Source organism: Convolutriloba macropyga, chromosome 11, assembly GCF_964194025.1.
Source record: "Convolutriloba macropyga chromosome 11, txConMacr16.3, whole genome shotgun sequence".
In the NCBI taxonomy this organism is placed as follows: Eukaryota; Metazoa; Xenacoelomorpha; order Acoela; family Convolutidae; genus Convolutriloba; species Convolutriloba macropyga.
This window is the reverse complement of record NC_134478.1, coordinates 6,679,155-6,700,685: the sequence shown is the minus strand read 5'-3', so window position 1 is coordinate 6,700,685 and position 21,531 is coordinate 6,679,155. Positions and strand designations below refer to the sequence as shown.

The 21,531-nt window shown below is 35.8% G+C and overlaps 2 protein-coding genes across 2 annotated transcripts in view; one reads left to right on the top strand and one right to left on the bottom strand.

Moving 5' to 3' along the window:
- LOC142349400 (putative Bax inhibitor 1) overlaps positions 1–21,531 on the bottom strand; it is a 189,157-nt gene that overhangs the window by 84,553 nt on the left and 83,073 nt on the right. The gene's annotated exons all lie outside the window — the stretch shown is intronic.
- Positions 5,343–8,374, top strand: LOC142349462 (uncharacterized). Its single transcript, XM_075401042.1, has 3 exons — positions 5,343–5,824; positions 6,641–7,008; positions 7,875–8,374. The coding sequence occupies exons 1-3, from the start codon at positions 5,674–5,676 to the stop codon at positions 8,310–8,312; spliced, it is 957 nt and encodes a 318-aa protein (XP_075257157.1). The 5' UTR covers positions 5,343–5,673; the 3' UTR covers positions 8,313–8,374.

The following is a 21,531-nucleotide window of genomic DNA, read 5'->3' as shown; positions in this document are numbered from 1 at the left end:
TGATATGAAACTATCACAACCGAACATGAGACCAATTAACCCCCTTAAGTACTTTTCTTGGTAATCAACCAACAATTTAGGGTAATTAAAGGCAACTTTTGCTTTCTGCTCTTTTTAAATAAAGTCAGGTTTCGGGCTTTCTAACGTCGGCTCTTTATAACGTCGGCTCTCTTGCACGTATCCACAAGAAAAAGTCAACGAATTTGAGGACAGTAATTGAAATTAACAGAGCCCCAACAAAGTTCTGTTTCTCTGAATTTTGAAAGCCAAAAGAAGGCAAAAATAGTTTGAATCACCTGAGGCTACCACAACCACGAAAAATTAAAAATAAATATTCAATTAAAGTATTCAACAAACGAAGTTTGAAAAGGTGCTGTGAGCAATTGCACTCTTGATTTTTCTTCGAGAAGAAATAGAATATTTTGAAAAAGAACAGCTTTTAAACGATTCCAGATTTGTAGTTTTCCCCGCCAACAAAATGTAGTGCTGTTACAAAGTTCCTAACGAACTTTCATTGGGGATGAGAACAATTTTTAAGGTACTTATGAACTACAAAATTAAACAGGTGTCCAAGAATTATTGGAAACTAACTATTCTTTTTCAAGTATGTCAATTGTTCTTCGATGAAGTAAAATACCAATGGAATCTTCGGTCTCGGAGTATTAGCAAAAAAAAACAAAAAAATAGCCAAAAATGCACTGCTGACATCTCTGGTGTCAAATTAATAGCTAATACGAAAAAAAACAACCACGCTGACTTGAGAAAACGCCAGCGTTGCTTGACATAACAGTGAGTTTCCTTGTGAATATTGTCTTTTTTTCAAAAAAGAAAAATGAGAAAAGTGAAATAACATGTTAAGTGTAGTATCTCTCTAGCTGTTCACTATCTGGAGATTGTTGCTTTTGAAAATTGCTAAAAAAATGTAATGAACTTAACAGTATGGTCAACTTTAAAGCAAGGAAATATTCAGAAAACAGAGTATAACAAAAAATAATTTAACAATTTTTCACTGACTTTGTTCTTTGCTTTCATCTTCTTTTTCTCCTTTCCCGAAACAAAATTTATAGCAAAACCTTTTTTGAGAACATTTTAACTAATAGGTTGATAAAAAACGACTTGAGGTATGCAATTGAAGAGCGTTTGCTAGTTCAAGTTTATAATAATGCATTCGAGGCACGAATCCATGAAATAATGTTCAGCTTGAGATTGCAGCTATAGGAGTTTCTATGGACTTGTTTAAAGTTGCCAACTTTACTCTAGTCGGGGAATGCTGACGCAATTCCACTAACAAACTAATTTAATCGAAAATAGGTTTTGGCAAGCAACTGAAATCAAGAGTGAAATAAGGAGGCGTGAATTTATCTAGATTATTGAAAGTTGGTTGTATGAACAACTGTGAATTAACGACTTTTAAGTCAGAGGTAAAACTTAAGTGTGTGAACAATTGTAAGTCAACAGATGAACGTGGCAAGTTTATGAAGGTCACCAATTTAGTACATAATTTAAGATTTAACTTAGATGTATATCACATATCTTTGGCTTCGGCAAAATTTGAGAAATATGATGGTTATCAAATTGACATATACGTAACAATATTTGATGGTTATTATAAAAATAATGAAAAGAGAGTTTCAAACAACTGAATGAACAACGTTAACGTAATGATTATATTGGAAACGACATAGCATTCCAGGATACTGAAGGAGCGAACACATGAGATACCTTAACAAGAGAAATAAACTGAAATGTAAAAATTTAACAACAAACATGTCAAGTAAAAGTGATATATATTTAAACAAACAAATGTTATCCTATTACAGTGAAAATGAACTGAAGAGCACAAATCGATTAACATGTGTATCACGAGTGCGTGACAAATTTAAACATAAACACTAGAATTGCAATTGCATGAATTAGAATACAATTAAATGAATTTTTTTGTGAAAAATTTAGGTTTTTGAATGTTCTAAATTCGATTATCCGCGTTCGTGGGTCAGGCAAGCTTACTACTGGCAAATAGAAATTTGCATCTTCAACTGGAGGTTTTCAGGCCTCTTCTTGAATCATTATCTCTATGACAGGTTTAATTGTTTTTTGTGGTTTGGGAGCTGGGGCTGTTTCTTGATCACTTAATGAACAAACCGAGCTCTCAAACCCATAGTATTCTGGCGTTGACGTTGCAGAAGAAGCAGAAGTATTTAAAGTTGCGTCAGCGCTGCGGCTTCTTGTTGCCAATGGTTGAGGTTTGTTGGTTTGCAAGTACTCCTTGAAAATTTTGCGAGTACATTTTTCTCGTTTTTTTACTACGTCTGAGTGACTAAAATTACTGTTATTAGATGCTCATAGACAAAAGATTCAACGAATTTAAGGAGAGTAATTGAAAATAACAGAGCCCCAACAAAATTCCACTTCTCTGAATTCTGAAAGCCAAACAAAGGCAATAATAGTTTGAATCACCTGTGGCTACAACCACGAAAACTTAAAAATAAATATTCAATTAAAGTATTCAAAAAATGAAGTTTGAAAAGGTGCTGTGAGCAATTGCACTTTTGATTTTTCTTCGAGAAGAAATAAAATATTTTGAAAAAGAAAAGCTTTTAAACGATTCCAGATTTGTAGTTTTCCCCGCCAACAAAATGTAGTGCTGTTACAAAGTTCCTAACGAACTTTCATTGGGGATGAGAACAATTTTTAAGGTACTTATGAACTACAAAATTAAACAAGTGTCCAAGAAATATTGGAAACCAACTATTCTTTTTCAAGTATGTCAACTGTTCTTCGATGAAGTAAAATACCAATGGAATCTGCGGTCTCGGAGTATTAGTAAAAAAAACAAAAAAAATAGCCAGAAAATGCACTGCTGATATCTCTGGTGTCAAATTAATAGCAAATACGAAAAAAACCAACCATGCTGATTTGAGAAAACGCCAGCGTTGCTTGACATAACAGTGAGTTTCTTTGTGAATATTGTCTTTTTTTTCAAAAAAGAAAAATGAGAAAAATGAAATAACATGTTAAGTGTAGTATCTCTCTAGCTGTTCACTTTCTGGAGATTGTTGCTTTTGAAAATTGCTAAAAAATGTAATGAATTTAACAGAATGGTCAAATTTAAAGCAAGGAAATTTTCAGAAAACAGAGTATAACAAAAAATAATTTAACAATTTTTCACTCACTTTGCTCTTTGCTTTCATCTTTTTTTTCTCCTTTCCCGAAACAAAATTTATAGCAAAACCTTTTTTGAGACAATTTTAACTAATAGGTTGATAAAAAACGACTTGAGGTATGCAATTGAAGAGCGTTTGCTAGTTCTAGAGTAATACTGAAAAGAACAAAAAATAGCCAAAAACACTGCTGATATCTCTGGTGTCAAATTATTAATAAATACGAAAAAAAACAAAACGTGCTGATTCGAGAAAATGCTAGCGTTAATTGACCTAACAATGAGTTTCTTTGTGAATACTGTTTTTTTTTTCAAAAAAATGAGAAAATTGAATTAACATGGTAAGTGTAGTATCTCTCTAGCTGTTCACTATCTGGAGAGTATTGCTTTTGAAAATTGCTCCTAAAACAAAATGGAATGAACTTAACAAAATGATCAACTTTAAAGCAGGGAATTATTCAGAAAACAGAGTATAACAAAAAAATTTTTAACAATTTCTCACTTGCAATTGTGCTCAGGCTGTGAGGTATGCAATTGAAGTGCGTTTGCTAGTTCAAATTTATATTATTGGATTCGAGGCACGATTCCACTATAAAATGTTTACCTTGAGATTGCAGCTACAGGAGTTTCTCTGGATTTGTGTTACGATTCCAATTCTGTACTCCAGTCGGGGAAAGCCGACGCAATTTCACTAACAAACTATCTTAATCCAAAACAGGAGGTTTTGACAAGCAACTGAATTCAAGAGTGAAATAACGAAGAGTGAAATTATCTAGATTAGTGAAAGTGGGTTGTGTGAACAATTGAGAATTAACAACTTTTTAGTCGGAGGTAAAACTTAAGTGGGTGAATAATTGTAGTAAGTCAACAGATGAACATGGCAATTTCATGAAGGTCACCAATTTAGTACACAATTTAAGATTGAACTTAGATATATATCACACCAGTATGAACTCAGTTAGAGGAAGCTGGAAAAAAATGATATGGCTGTGTTAGTTTTTCACTTGCGCCAAGAAACGATGTTAAAATTTATAATTAATCATTAGTCTCCGCGGCAGCACGCAAACACCATTATATTTTCAGCTGCCATTTTTGTTATGGCTCTCAACATATCAAATTGCACATTTTGCGGGCACTTATTTTTATTGGTAACATTGCCATTTTTTGTGTCAGCATTATTTTTGTGATAGCGCTATTTTAAGCAGTATTGTCGACCTGGAGATAGCTATGGTTTTGTGACTAGTCGGCACAAAAAAATCTACGAATGTCGGGGATTGAAATATCAAGTGTTAGGGGGTCTATGCAGGTGCAACTACTGTGAAAATGGACTAGTACTGGATTTGGACCAACATCTCTTACTTGCCAGCCTAGTTTGCTACCCATTTACACCAACCCGTCTTACGCTCTCAAACTCTCGAACATTAGGTTGTTCTCTCTCAACATTCTGACATCAAGTATTCCATTCAACTTGTGTGCATTTTCCTTCGCTTGTCATATGGCTAAATCAGACTTATACAGGAGGATATATAAGTTTTTGGATATTTGTCCTTGCGGAAAAATGCGCAGATTATTGAGAACCTGATTGACATTAGTTTTACTCTAGCAATTCTTCAATGACTTCGAAAAAATTTTGCGTGACATTTTTTTCATGGAACCCTCCTTAAAATTCGGAGCTTCTTGCTGGAAATAAAGCTAGAAAATTGTTTTCGTTCGGCGTTGCTTGCAATTATAACTTTAAAGAACCGTCAATACTTTGAAATGATATTCAGAAAGTATGAAACAGATACTAAATTAGCCCGAGCAATATATCAACTGCTAAATTTGTTTGGATATAGTTCCACTTGCAAATGGGCTAATTTTCCAGTTCACTTGTTCAAGACAGCAAAATTAACTAGCCTTTCCCCCGAAATTGTTAAATAAAAATGAGTTTCGTGTTTTTCTAATAGGACACTATATGTAAACATCATAAGTATTCATAAGTTGTTAGTTTTTATTTGACATTTTTTGAAATATGTTTCAATCAAGCGGAAGGTATGTGCTAATTAAATTGGGGGTTTGTTTCAAAATTTATCGCTTATCTTCGCTGAGAATCGCAGTAATTCGCTCAACTTTCAAGTAGATATCACCAAATTGCCAAGATTAGTTAATTCAAAACAATATTCGCCCGGAAATAGTTAGTTAACCAGACTGTAATATTATAAACGGCCCCCGTTGATAACCAACAGCGTTAATCTGTTAATTAATAGAGTATATACAGCTTTAATTGATATCAATACCCTTAGTTTATAAACTAATCCGATATTACACCTCAAACAAATATCAAATCCTATTCAAAACATTACTATTAATTGGTTACCAAATCATTTAATTAATTTTTCGAGTTCGGTTGAGAAAATTCTTCAAAAGCGCTGCTTCGGAACTTTGTTTCGGAAATAAAAGCAAAAAAATATTTTAAAAACTACATTTCTTCTAACTCGAACAATCAGATTTGAGTGTAATTTGAATTTGATAAAATGAAAATCAAACGCAACAATTTTTCGATTGAGTCAATTTTAGCATCCGACAATAAATTTGAAACCAGTGGAACTTCGCAAGTGGATTCCGTTATACAGGCGGATTTAAACAACGCGAAAGCAGCTTTCAGTAGACAGAGCTCATCAAACGGTAAGAAATTATAACTTTTTGGATATTTGCTGTAAAGTTTGTATGAAAACTCTCCTATGGTTTTTTTCATATAAAGTTAGTATGAAAACTCTTTACCCCTCAGCCCTCTCCGATCGTTCTTTGATGGGCAAGATTTTCGCTGTCGAAAGGTGTTGAATTTTATTAGCCACTAACATTAAACGACAGACATTTATCAGACATTTCAATAGTAGAGAAATAATTCAGAAAATAAAGTATTAATTTTATACGTCTTACTAAATCCGGTGTTGGATTTATTGCCTCGCTTCCGCCTTTTACGATCCTCATTGTTTTTTTTTTTGGGGGGGGGGGGTTGGTTTAGGAGTGTGTTGATATGTTTATTAGATTTCTCCTTTGTTGCACCCGGGTCAAAGTTTTTGCTTAAAATTATGACAAAAAATTATGCCCAAAAAAGTTATATTAGCTATATTAGCGTGGAAATTCATGATTATTCGTCTGACATGCTGAATTTTCAACGCATTTCTTACATAATTTTAACGCTTTTTAACACAAAGCTGATAGTTATATCAGATTTAATCGATGAAAAAAATTATTCAACGTTAGATCTGGTGCAAAAGTGGGTGATAGCCATTGGTTTTTTGGGGCCTCCCATTATAGCCCCCCCCCCCCAGCTTATTGGTCAGATAACCTATAGCCCCCGCCCCAATCATGGTAAACATACCATATTGGGGGCTACTATAATTTCATGGGGGGCTATAATGGGAAAAACCCGCATTTTGACCAGGGCAACTATTTTTATCAAATGAAATTTCATTCATTTTCTGTTTCCTTGTCCAGTTAAAAGTCGGAAACGAAGTCTCGACGCCGAGCATGAAAGCGAATTTGACGAACGACTTTCACACTTAGCCGAGTGTGAACAAAAGAAATCGCTCATTTCGTCACCAACCTCAGAACCAGCCAATCAAAAAGTACCAAATTCGTTTTACACAAATTATGCAACAAGTGAATCCACAAATGACGTAATAAATGACGTAATCGCCTTCTCGGAAGCAACTTCGGCTGCATCGTGTAGACGAAGTCGGACGACTTACACTCCCTGGCAACTGCACCAGTTGGAATCGTCGTTTGAAGAGAACCCGTACCCAGATGTAGGCCAAAGGGACTATCTGGCGGGGTTGATGGGGGTATCCGAGTCCAGAATTCAGGTAAGCTCCCCTCCCATCCAGTTTTGCTCGTGCCGTTGTTCACACCGTAAGATTAAGTTATTCGATCCATCCATCCCAATTACCCAACATATGGGAACTTTCCGCATCTTTACCGTTTGTGCCCCCCCCCCCCCCGCTTAGTGGGTGCATATTATTTGCACCCCCAGACGCGCGTGCCATATTTTGACATAATGATTTACTGGTGCTAGGAAAATTGGCCGACAGGGTGTTTAGCCGACAAGGAAAAAATGAAAAATTTAGCCGACAGTTTTATCATAATTGGTAATAGAAGTCCATAATTGGTCCATACATCAGTAGTTCGGTTGTGATAGATTCATATCAAGTCCCACGGGCCACTGGAGGCATGGCCATGGCCCGCGAGGCATGGCCAGATGCGGTAAAATAGGGTCCGACCACGGATAGACCTTCGTTACACTAGTTGATGAAAAAACTGCGGTATATTTGTCCGCTTACGAAATTGTGTTTTAAATTGGCCAGTCACAGCTTTAGAATGAGTTTAATTGCTCATTTTACTTAAATTGCTGGTTAAATTTCTCATTTTTTGGTTGTCGGCTAAACGCCTTGTCGGCCAATACGGCGGCCACCTGATTTACTATATAATGGCACGGGGACAGTTTCGAATTTTGCATTCCATTATTTCCCCCAAATATTGAACTTGGAAAGTTCTAGAACTAATTTGCATTTGATTGTTAGAGTTCTCCCCGTTAGAGCCCACCCACGAAATTATAGCCCCCCCCCCCCCCACCAGAATGTTATAGTACGACAATTGAAACTGAGGTCGTTAATTGAGTCTTAGAAGGTCGTTTTCGAGGAACTTAACTGATTTCAATTTTGTTGTTTTTCAGGTATGGTTTCAAAACCGAAGAGCGAAACGACGAAAACTTGCCCGTGTTTTCAGCTGCAGTAACGATCAACGCACGAACACTAATTTGTTCACAACTGTCACGCCAAGCATCGTGCCGACCCAAATAGCCGTCAAACTGCCGAGCGGTTTTCAATCGGCTCTATCGGGCGATAATTCTACCCTATTTGGCAACCAAATTATTTGTTCTCAACGAATTCCGAATAATACAGACACGAACCTGCAAGCTACAATTACAAACGAGAGCAGCCGACGAGAGAGATTACCTTCGTCTGCTGGGCAAATGAGCTGGACCCAAAATTTATCCCCAGAGCAGTTATCCAGACTTCATTCAGCAGCGATGCCCAATTTTGGATATTTTAGCAACCCTACAGCTTACCACCAGATTGTTGGAAAAGCTCTGGTTCAAATTGCGGAATAAACTTCACAGAATTGATCAGAAAAAATGATATACAATTTTAAAAACTTTTACTATAACTTTGATTTCTGAATAAAATTAATGTCTGTATACTCACTGCCTGTAGAATAAAAGTTTTGTAAGAACTTTAAAAATCAGTCGCGGGTTTTTTTTTTTTGGGGGGGGGGGGTCTGATAGACGTGACAGGAACATGAATTTTGCAGTCTTTTGTCTTTAACCCAATTACATTTGACTCACCAGATCAAAAAATGGCATGGGCCAGTCTGTGAATCGGGAATTATCAGGAAGTGAATTCCAACCTGCCGGAAACAGAAAGGCTCTCTTGAGAGACGGTTTCAAAGTTTCAACGCGTAAAAATGTTCCCAAACTAAAAACAAAAATGTTTCAACTCTTTACGTGCACGAAACCTAGAAAATTCTCACCAAAACACCGAAAAAGTTTTACTCAACAACTCCAGCAGCTTTGCTTCATAAGCAGAAAAGAAAACATAGAAACAACAAACAACAAACAATAATTTAATTCAACCAATGAAAATTTAACAATGAGATAATTTTTTGTCCTTTTAGAACTCGATAACAAGCGCAACGTCTGATGATAAGCTTTGCATAGTTACACAAGACTGTCCGATTCAATTAAAGGAGATAATTAAGATTATCAAATCGAACAGACTAAACTAACTTTTTATACTTGACATGGATTAAGTCCAATTAGTGTCAATGCGCTGTTTTAACGAGAAGAATTGCCTTGTTCAGTATCTGTATTTAGTCTCACTTATATCTGAGAGGTCACAACCTATCCCCTCATGTGTCGGAATTTTTAACTCTGATGTGGTAGGTATTTTATTCGCTTGATCTTAATTACCACACTAGAGCTAAACCTATATTATTGTAGCGACCTTAATAGCGTGCTAGAATAAGTCTCACAATATGCTCACAATGTTCTTTGCTAATTTCCAAATCTATGTGTTATTTGCTAGAAAATAAAATTGGTTAGATACAAAGGTTAATTAGTAAATAGATAAAAATGATAGAGCACAATTGGGGGTTAATTCCTACTTGAAAATATGGTGGGGTATCTAATCTTAATCAAGAAATTGAATCCATCTTACTGCTGGATATGAATAATAATTTAACTCTATTTTTGTTAGAAAATTGGCAGACTTACAATTGCTGCAGATAGTCCCGCTTAGCGGAGAAAATAGTGGTTTCGCTCTTAGAGCAGAGAGAGGAAGAGAGAGAAGAGAATTTTTTGGTTAGATTTTTAGCGTCTTACTTTCGCGCTGGTTGAGTTTTGGTCTGATTTCCTTCAGCAGCAAAATCTAGTCTCGTGCGTGTTTATAATTGAGTCAACACGACTAAAAAATCACAAGACCTATGACTAGATCCGAATCAATTCCTAGGTCATTCGTGGAGCCGACTACTACTCGTCTTTAGTCATATATTCGTTTCAGAATTGGTGCTGAAGAGCGGCCTGGATAGCTTCAGTATCCTTCACGTATTACGCGTATTAATAGCGGTGGTGAATCAGCCGGTATGGACCGCTGCATAGTGTATTAAATAATACACAGCAGTATTTGGCTATGAATAATGTATTCATTCACTCAACTAAATTCACGCAGCATAGCTCTCTCTTAATATTCCGTCAGTTTAGACTAAGTCTAAAGTGTTCACAAAGTCGACGGTTAAATAATTATACTCTCTGTAGTATCGGTAATTGCGGCGGCAATTATCCAATTAGCAATACTACAGCTCACCCCGGTTTAAAGAAGAGAAAAATTGTGCTCTATCGTACAAAGTTTACATTAAGAGTATTAAAGAAACGATAATAGTGTTTACAAAAAGTTGCAAAGTAAAAAGCAACATATTAAGGGAAATAATACTTTTAAAAGTTACAACTTTGCGATACTGATGAGGGTTACTAGGTATAGAATTTTAAACAAATTTGCAGTTTACATATTAGTTTACAAATAGAGACTGGATAGCAAATACACCAGTTATGAGACTAATAAGATTTAAGAACCGGTTGGTGATTAAGAGTAGAAATACTAGAATATATGCTCATTGGAGAAGTTTACAAAAGTTAAGACTATTAAGATCAATGGACAGCAATGATACTGTGCGACAAAATTAGTAGCCTTTAAATGGAAAATTTCATGAGACACATAAACAAAGTAATAATGAAAGAGTTGTTACAAATACAGCAAAGACGAAAATGAGTCTTAGAATATTAATGTGAAAGGAAGTTTACAAAATCAGAAATCAATGTTAATTGTTCTTTATAAATTTTAGCGCTTTCAATTCTTTTGCAAGGCTTTGATTGGCTTCAATGAGCTCATTTGACTTCTTGATTAGAGTTTTCAGCTGGGTATCTCTAATTTCTAAAGTTTTTGAACAAACGACCAGCTTTTTTCTCATTATCTCTTTCTCGTTGTTGGTTGTCTTTGCAGAGATTTGGAGAGCGCTCAGTTGGCTCTGAAGGTCTGCTAGAGCATTCTCTGACTCCCAGAGTTGTTTCCGGAATGTGGAGTTCTCAACCACTAGATCTGTGGTGGAAATTGTTTCGGCCATGTTTGTGTTTTCTGGGAAGGCTGTAAGGTTGGAAAAAGGGACGTGCATCCTACAGCCTAGCGTCTTGTGAGCCACTTCATATGACCTTTCGTTGGCATTTCGGGAGCGAAGTCTCCACAGGTTCATTGCCGGTACCAACGAAAAGTCAGGAATCACCGGTAGGATGTCGGTGGGAACAGTGATCGTCTGGCCGGTAACTTTATTTTTGATCACTGTTTCCTCTGACAGACACCATTGGTTACAGTCCATTGTGAGGGAATAATCCAACGACTTAATGAATTTTGGATTGTTGTCTAACGGATGCATCTCTCTCATCCGCTGGTGCTCCAGCCTCTCTTCCTTCAAAGGAAAATCTCTTCCCTTGGGCAATCCGTCGTCTATGGAACTGTGAATAGGCTGAAGAGGTGCTTGATGAGAGTTGCTTTTAACTGTGGTTTGTTGATGTTGATGGGGCTCATGCTGTTGTCGGTATTGTTGTTGATGTTGGTGTTGATGTTGTTGTTTATGTTGTTGTTTGTTGAGATGACCACGTTGACGCGGATGGATTGCTCTAGGCTTCTTTGCTAAAGGTGGAAGATCAGCCATCCAGTTGGTCAATGGGTCATACTGCTCCTCTGGCAATGTGGGGAATGCGGTCTGGTGGGATCTTTTCGACATCTTGTCAAACATAAATATAAATACACTTACAAATAAAGGTTAAAACGAAATCTAGTTGTGCTGAAAAGAAAACAATCGTACTTTTAAAGGTACCAACAAAATCATACTCTTAGAGTACAGAATTGCAATCACACATTATGTGCAGAGTCAATTTTGCGAAGCTCCCACCGGGGTGGAAAGAAAGAAAAGAAAAAATCGAAGGAATTGAAATTTTGAAAACAATCTCCGTTTTAAAAATCGGAATATCCTATTAACAAAAAATTTAATTGTTTAGAAGCTTTGAATCAGATTGTGTCAGATTTAACTGACTATATCGGGTTTCGGACCTCGTGGCTCCCCTCCGTGCGACGACCCGCGCAGCTGGGTTTTTTGTGTTGCAGTATATACCTGCTAGTGGTGAAGGGTCGTTAGATGAGGAGAAGGATGAGGACTTCTAGGAGGAGGCCAACAGAGAGGGTGACGATAAAGGAGAGAAGAAGAAGAATTGGGACGTAAATGGGGTGCATTTGCATTGTTTAACAGCTTTCCGACCAAACGTCGTGAGGGTTGATCTTCTTCAGACAAATGGGGCAATTATGTTTATCTTGGGCACAGGGTTTGCACACAAAATGTCCAAGGTCCTGGTGACATTTTATGTGCGGGTGAGTTGAGGAGGTGACACATTTCTTTAGTTGATTGCAGCAGAAGCATCGGTAGTAAAAACTAATGGATACGGTGTAAATATGGCGGAAGCAAAGGGGGCAATTTGGTTGGGAAGAATGTTTGAAGAGGTTAGTTCTGCAATCAGTGCAAACTAGATGGGGGGGTTGGTCTCCGTCCGAAGGGTGCAGTTTTTTCCAGCATGATGTAATTCGTAAACAAATGGGACATTCATCACGATACTCGACAACAGGGGGGCGTGATGAATTTTGGAGGGGAAAAACTATTCGAAAGGAAAAACAATTTCCCATTTTAAAAATCTCGGGATGGATAGATAGTTTTGTTATTAAGGTTATTTGGGAGATTTGATTGACCTAATTTTAATACGAGCGACTTTTCTATTTTCAAAAAGAAATTCCAATGGGGTGAGAGGGGAGTTAGGGTTTTCATTAAATTTTGTTGGGTGTCAATATTAACATAATAAATTTCTAAGGAAGGGGAGGTATAGTTGTCAGTCTCGGTAAAGGAACGTTTAATGTCAGTTATTCTGACTAAATGCTGGTTAAGGTGAAAAATCATAATTACAATAATTTATTGGATTCTGTTGAGATACTTCTAGCACATTTAGACTCGTTATCGAGGAGGTAAAAGAAATAATCCCAGTAAATTGAAGTGGGGTAGACTGAGAGGGTTGATGTTTTCTGGGTTTTCACGTTCTTCAAGTTTACTAAAATAAATGCTTGAAGGGAAGGTTCAGTTTCAAAGGTTTTCACGAAGCTGCAAATCTCAACTAGTTCTTGGTTCAAAAGGAAAAACATGACTTAAAATAAAGGAATAGGATACTTAATTGTTAATTCTGCGTTAGAAAAGAAGGATAGGAATAGGGCTATTTCGAGTATTTGGGGGTGACTAATCTTTAAGGTTAGATAGTGATTTAAAATGCTGTGGGGTTGTCGAATATAAATAATAAATGAGTTATGGGTTGTGGATAATCCAAGGATAATATATTTTATGTTATTTAATTTAAGGGTAAGGGATCTATTCTGTATATTAATCATTACCAGTTGGAGATGTCAATGGGAAGCTCGTCTAAATTTTGCTCTGAAAGCATTAAAAAAAAGTTCCAATAAGGGGAAAAAGCTGGTATTTTTATTGAACCTTCGTCCCAAGAGTCTACAAAATCGAACAAAACTTCTAGAGTGGGAGTTACTTGATAGGGAAAATGGATAGTAAAGGATCGATTAATTTGATAAGGTCTTACTAAACTGCCTTGGTAGTAAAAGTACATTCCAATACGTTATTCTCGTGCTGATGGAGCTCGAAGTGTTTGCAATGTACTGTAAATACGTTTGGTTCTCTAAAATGTTTAAGAAATAAAGCAAAATTAGTTAAAACGTATAAAATAGCAAATAAAATAATTAGTTCCCGAAGGGACTTTTGAAGATCGAGGTGCATCATTTTATAAAAGAAAGTGGATGTTGCTTCCTAAATCTAGTAGACCATATTCACAATCAAGTAAAAATTCCTTAAGAGTATAAAATTTTTCGTGGTCTGAATAAATTAATATGTCTACTAAGTCAGAAAATTTGGGTGCGCTAACTTTTAAATGCACTAAGTTTTCATAAGCGGGTGTAAAAGAGTAATATATATGTCCGTAAAATTCGTGAAACTTAATAAATAAACCTTTATGGTACTCGGATACAAAAGATCATTAAAGTTTTGCATCTCAGATCATAATGCTGAAACAGTTAGGTTTAAACTAATAAGAGTTGGTGAAATGTGATTAATTAAGTATAAAAAGACAAATTGGATGACTGAATTATGGGGGAGCAATTGCATTTACTTCTTGCTCAGTAGGAACATTAGGATAAAGATGTGGTATTTCTTGAATAGGAGGTGATACTACTTCAGGTGCAGTGAGTGGTGACAATTCAATTTGACTGTTGTCGTGATAGATGTTATTATCTGGTGTGTGCTTGAGGTATCGACTTCTGTTTGGTTCGTTGTTTGTATTGTTATCAGAATTTTCATCATTTTTAGGAGTTTGATAAATTGATGTGACAATGGAAAGTAGAAACAAATTGTACGAGGCTCCTAGTAGTGTTTTCCAAAAACCAATAGTGTTTTTCGACAGTTTTTGTATCTCGAAAGCTCCTAAAATAAAAATTACGACATCGATCAAGAACTTGATCAACATGAAACATGCAAATAAAATTCCGGCTCTTTCTATGTAATAGCCAATTTCTCCAAAAGTACTCTTAAAGTGATCAAGGAAAAATGATGGTGACAACATTGAATCTAAGTATAGTCGATTATTGAGACCTGCGGCGCGATAGATATCGCGTTGACTACTGTCTACGTGTGCATTTTGAAGCACTGTTCGAGAAATCTTTTTCAAAACTGAATTAGAAGCTGATTTATGCAAAATTGTTCTCCAAAAATCTTTCAACTGGTTTACAGTGTAGATACCTGCACGACGAGAATCATAATCAGGGATTTTTTGAATATAACCAATTTGTTGTGGAGCAAAAACAGCGGGCGGTTTAAAAGGAACTGGCGCCGGCATCAACTGATACCAAGAATTATTATTATCTAAATCAAGTTGAAACAAATTTTTGAAAGTATCTGTACAGTCTATTTCATTTGCAAATGGAAATGTTTGGCGCGTAATAGGATTAACAAACATAGTTTTTCCGTCATAAAAGATCGGAATACGGTCGTAACAGCGATCAAGTACTTTAAGCGGTGAAATTTTCTTTGGACACGGATATAGAAAACCTATAACACCTTCAATTTCTAAGAACATTGAACGATTTCCGGTTAACATGTATCCGGCCAATCTATTGTTTTCGTAAGACAATGCATTGATCATTTGGATTTGAGTGCGTCTGAGCTCGCACATATTTTGTAAAATAAGGAAGTCAGACTGTTCCAAATCACGATAGACCTTATACATCATGAAATTAATTTTCATACGCATATGAGCATCATAATCGATAGTGTCTTTTCCAACGTTTTCAAGAATTTTTTTATGATTTCCAAAATGTTGGCTACCAACTAGCTCGTTTTTAGGTGTCTCGTAAAAACCGTTCACCCTTATTTTGTTGTCGGTGCCGACTTGCATTTTGTAATAATTAACACTATTTTTCGAAATTACGGTTTTTCCCGTATTCATATCAAATCCGCCTGTGAAGGAAACAAATAAATCATCAAAGTTTGTAATAAACAAAGGAGTAGGCTTTCCACAAATATAAGTTCTTTCATTATTTATCCTCAGTTTTATGTCTCGCGTGTGGTCTATTTTCAAGTTGTTTTGCAAACGATAAACATCATTTTGCATGTCGTGCGTACTTATGATGTAGTATTGTGGTGGATCTGGTTCGTTTGTGAACTTTATCATTTTTGCGACTTGAGTGAAAAGTTTTGTAACAATGCAATTTTCTGGCACATCCCATGAGTAAGCGAAGGGGTCTAGTGATGTTGTTTCACAACCTCCTTCCTTGAGTTCGCATGGAAGTTTTAATCCTAATGGGGTAAAAACTGATTTTGTTTCCTGATCAACTTCGAGTTCAACTCTTTGCATTTGTGTTTCAAAGGAATAAAGTTTTACTTCTCCTGACGCAGAGCAATCTGTGTTATCTTCTAAGTGGTCGTCCTCATTCAGACCACCGTGTGTGTATTGGTGTTTTAAAACTTCACTTGAAATGTCTAGCTTATAAGTTCTATCGTACTCTGTTATTGCTATTTTTCCTGTTTTGTTTGCACGTCTGCATTCTTCTGGCGTTACTATGACGTCAGTTGTAAGAGAAATTTGGTCATATGCTAAAGAAGAGTGCGATAAAAATCCACAGTGTCATCTTAAAGCTTGCGATTTTACTCGACACATCACTGCCTCTACTTTTGTTCTGTACGATCTTTGATACAGTGTCACCGTTGCAGGTGCAACTTTAATATTTTCCGGTTTAATGTTGCATTGAGCTACTTGATTTAAAGCATACATTTTGCTTTCTTTCATTTTTGAACAGTCATAATGAACAACTTTTAACGTAGGGGAGATGTCATCCAACTCATTTCTAACTGAGGGTCTACAAAAAGATACAACAGTAAAGACAAACAAAACAGTTAAATATTTATAAAGGAAGTTATTGTTTTTCATAATAACTTTATTTTATTAGTGATTGACTGAGTTTTTGGTTTTTTTTTAGTGTCAGAAAGCTAAGAATAAGGCTGGAAGAAGTAAGAGAAAAGGTCTCGGAAGTTAATTTTCCGATGATTTGAACCTTTAAAGTAAATATATAAGATAAGATTTAAGTAAATCCCGCTTGATAGCGAGCAGTAAGTTTTTTCAGTCGTCCCGAAATTCGACGATCGATTCGAAATGAACGTTGATCATCCGAGGGAGTTGGGTTTGCTTCGGGTGATTGTACACGGGTTTGGGTTCTAACAGGGCTGACTCTAATGTCAGGTGGATCTGCAAAACGAATACGTGTTTCGGGATATGGGGTGGAACTTCTATTTCTACTACGACTACGGTTATCAGGTGTTTGTGTGTTATCTACAAACGTAGTTGAAAAACCTTCTTGAAATCCCGAATCATTTTGTTATTGTGGTATTGTTATCTTCAAATGTTTTTTTCATGATTATTTTCATTTTGTATGTTATCCGAATTACTTGTAAAATTGTCTACTGGGAAAAATTCAGTTTCAGTATAGGGTTGTTGAAAGGAAAATTTATCCACTGGCTTATTAAGTTTTTCAACTCGTTTATTCATTAAATTTTTGTAGAATGGTTGGAAGTTTTCATTCCTTAAACCATAGTCAACAACTAATTCTGAAATTGCGTTTTCGATTGGGAAGTACTCAATTAGATGGTTTCTATGGGCAACTTTTTTGACAGTTTTGTTTGAAACAAGTTCTATTTCGTAATTTACATTTGTCAATTTTTTTGTTACTTCATACGGTCCTGATCTTAGTTCATGTAACTTTTTGGATTTTCCGTCCTCGAATGAGTGGTTTTCCTTTAACACTAGTTGTCCTACGTCTAAAGGCTTACCTAGTTTATGTTTGTTTCTGTTTTGATGTGTTTTGGAGTTAACTTCTAGGCTTCTGTTGTATGCAGTTTTGTAAATTTGTTTGAATTGATTTTCACGAGCAAGCAATGAACTACTTAGTTTTGGTTTTAGTAGTTTATCTATTTGATCGTTGTTGCTACTTTGTTCTGAATGCTTGTGGAGTGGTAAATCTTTGCAAAATTCTGAATTACAAGTTAAATCGGAAGACCTTAATAATCCTAATTTCAGAGAAAGGGGATTTTGGGGCTTTTGGCCAAAAACGATTTCGTAGGGTGTTAATCCTGTACTAGTGTTTGCTGTTGTGTTATGAGCAAACGCGAACTTTGGTGCTAAGTCACTCCAATTACGATTAGCTTGTTCAAAAAAGATTCGGAAATGTGTGCCAAGATGTTTGTTTTGGATCTCAACTTTCCCGTTGGTCCAGGGAGAGTATGCTGTTCTAGGAGCATGCGTAATTCCAAGTTCATGAGTCCAACTTGTGAACTCCTCGTTCATAAAGGCTGATCCTTTATCATACACAAGTTTTTGTGGTATACCAAAAGTAAGAAAAAATTTCTCAAGTGCTGATATTGTTTCACTTGCTGATGTTGATGAAACTGGGTAAACTTGGATGTAACGAGAAAAGGAATCAATTACTACTAGGCAATGTTTATTTCCGTTCGATGGTGGATTTATTGGACCTTTGTGATCTATATGTACCGTGTGGAAGGGGAAAGGTACAGTTTCTGTCCATTTTTCAAGTGGTGCTTCATTTAGGTCTTTGCGTTTTTGTTTATTTTTTTGACAGTCTAAACAATTCGCTATTAAGTGAGAAACCCATTTATATAAACCTGGCCAATAGAAAAAGCGTTTTATGCTTGACAATGTTTTATCTTTTCCAGAGTGTCCAGAAAGCGAATCTTGGTGAGCTAATTCAAAAATTTTTAAGAAGAGGGATAATGGTGCGCATATTTTGATGTTTTGAATATTTGGATCTTCAGTTGGTTGTTTAATACATAAAATGTTTCCAATTAGGCAAAGATTTTCAAAATTATTCAAGTACGTTTTCATGGCTTTTGATTGTCGAAATTTTACATTTTTCTCATCTTTGTTTCCTGATTCAAAAAGTTGTCTTACAGTCTGAATGACTGGGTCTTTGAATTGTTCCTGGCTGATTGCTGCTATGTTCAAGTCAATATCTTTAGCAAAACTAGATAATTTCTCGATTAGTTCTTTTCCATCTGAAATTTCGTTATTTTCACAAATTGGTTTTGCTAGTCGAACACTTGCTATTCTATCAAAGTTTGCTTTGCTTGCTTCAATCTCTTGCTCAAGACTCATGTCATCTATTTCTAAATCTGATAATTCAACAGAATCTAACAGAGGATCGTCTTCTGTTGTAGAAAATTTTTCAAAGTGCTCCTTTTCCTTTTCCAAATTATCATCAAATTCTAAAGACAAATCAGAGTAGTAATTTTCACTGTCGTCTTGTTCGCTTAGGATTGGCTCTTTTAGTGGGAATTTTCCGCGATAGTGATTTATTGCATTTCCTTTCAAGAAGGATTCTGATATGTCCGAAGTTGAACAAATTCGATCACTGGGTTTATAGTTTGTCTCAAAAAATTGTTCATTTTCAAAATTCAGTTTTTTAACTCCTTGAAAAGTTTGTTTTAGAATGGGGTAGCAATCATTTTTCTGTCCCTTTTCATTGTCATGCAACACGAAGTATTTTTCTTCGTTGCCTGACTCGTCGTAGAATTTAATGTCTTTCGGAATTTTTTTGTGTTTCAGTTGATACTTGTCTAAGTCTTTTATCGAGACGTTTCTACTTAGAATGTCTGGAAAGGCTAGGTTTTTGCCTTCTGTCCAGATTATTTTTAAGTTTTGGAATTGTGAAATGACAAGTTGATAGCGGAAAAATCGATGAGATAATTTTCCTCTACGTCCCCAAAGATACAGTAGGGGCTTGTGGTCTGTGTAGAGATAAACTGGATGTGGAGAACCTATTATGTAATGCTCATACGTTTGTAGAGCAGAAATTACGCCACAAAGTTCTCTAGCTGTTGTACTCATTTTTTGCTCATCTTTTGTGTAAACTCGAGAATTAAATGAAACTATCCGTTTTCCGGTAGGAAATTCTTGGACTAAGATTGAACCTACACCAATTGATGATGCATCTACATGAACATGGAAGGGATATCTGGTGTCGGGAATTGCTAAGACTGTATCTTCACTTATACGATCCTTAATTTCTTTGAACAACTTCTCGTGTTCATCTGTCCATTGAAAAGTGGTTTCAGTTTTTATAAGATCGTAAAATGGCTTACTGTCTACATGCAGATTCTTTATGTACATGCTGTAAAATCCTAAACAACCTAGGACTCGCATTACATCTCGTTTATTCTCAGGTGTCTTTAAGGCTTTGAGATCTTCAACCCTTTTCTTTACTGGTTGAATTCCGTCTTTTCCTACTACATGTCCTAAGAATTGTACTTTACGCAAAAAGAATTTTGTTTTCTCAGGTTGAGCTTTCAGTCCTGCTTTGCGTAGCAAAAGATGGTACTTTTTTATGATTGCATACATCTCTTCAGCTGTCTGAGCTTGCATGATTGTGTCATCAATATAAGTTACGGCTTGTCTAGATTTTATTAAGGGTGCAAAATGGATTGTCATTATCCTACTGAAAAAGTTTGGTAGTCTGCAAAGTCCGTAAAAACCACGTTGAAACGTGTATTGTTTTGAACCTATTACGAAACTCGTCAATTGTTGTGTTTCCTCCGTTAGAGGGACTTGATTATATGCAGAACATAAATCACTTGTAGTGAAGTAGTTTCCGTTTAGTCTAGTCAATAAAGAACCTATTGGCTCTAGAGGCCATGAATACTTACTTAGGTCTGTTATTGAGTTTAGATACCTAGCGTCTATTACTAGTTTCACTATGTTTCCCTTTGGAAGGATGATAACGGGATTAATAAATGACGATCCCATTTCGGTGTCGTCTCCCATTTCTCGAATTATTCCTGCTTTACAGAGCTGATCTAGCAAAATTTCAAGTTTTTCCTGATGGTGCAATGGCACTCGTGATGGTCTCTGCTTAGTCAAGGTTGAATTTGGTAGAAGTTTTACGTGAAATTTTTGCTTTATTTTGCCAACGTCATACTTGTGCTGAGAGTAGACGTCCTTGTCTCTGGCAAGAAGTTTCATGAGATCTAGTAATTGTGCATCATTAATGTCAGATTGACTGAAGTCAAATTTTTTGAGAAACTCACGGTCTGATTTACTAAACATTTCCAGTTTTTCTGGTGGTATTTGTTGTGGTCGAATTTCACCTTCTATTGTTGCTTTTGGTTTTAAGTCTTTTAGATGTTGACTAAAATCTGTTTCTAATTCATTGTGGTCTGCAAATTCTTTTTCTTGAACCTTTTTCTGAGCTTTTTTCAACTTTTGTCTAATATCTGTTTTGTCTAATTTCGGATTTTCTAAAGTCTGAATTGGGTTTTCGACTTTTTCAGTCACATGAAAGATGTGATTGAAATCTGTTTCAGTTTCTGTTAAGACATCTAAGAACGCGACGTTATCAATCAGTGTGTACTTTTGTGTTTTTTTACAAATTTCTTCCAAAGTGTATCCTATTGAACCTTTATCTATTGTTACTTTACGATCACCAGGGTTATTTAGCATTATTGGCAACTCTTTTTCTTTTCTTACACAATAGACGTTGTATGTGTAAATACCTTTGTCCTGGAGTCGATTGTCAATTATAAATGATGTTCCTTGTTTGAAAAATTGGTTTGATGGTGTAATTGTTAGTACTCTGCTAGATTTCGGTGCTAGTTCGAAAGGTCTGTTAAGTACAACTTTTTCAAATTTACTTACAAAAGGATAACTTTTTGTTTGATATTTTGAGAGTGTGATTGAGACGTTTGGATAAATTTTTAAGTTCATTTTTGGAGTTGTGAACTCGATTGATTTTGTTGCAAAATTCAAAAAGTCCATTCCTAGGATGTTTAATTCGCAACCGTTTTTCTCTGAAACCCATGTTTTGAGATCTGTGTAATATTTGCCTTCAATGTCAAATGAGATTGGGACATGAATGTAGCCTAACAATTTTAATCGTTCACCGTTGACTGCAATTGTTTTCTGTTTTGACTCAATTAGTTTAACATCAATCAGTGACTTAAGTTCTTGTAGGAAATCAAAGTTTATTAGGGAACACGTTGCTCCTGTGTCAACTAGAAACTGCGATTCGAAACCGTTATGTTTATTACTGTCTCCGACGGCGTGAATGTACAAGTTAATAAAAATGTTT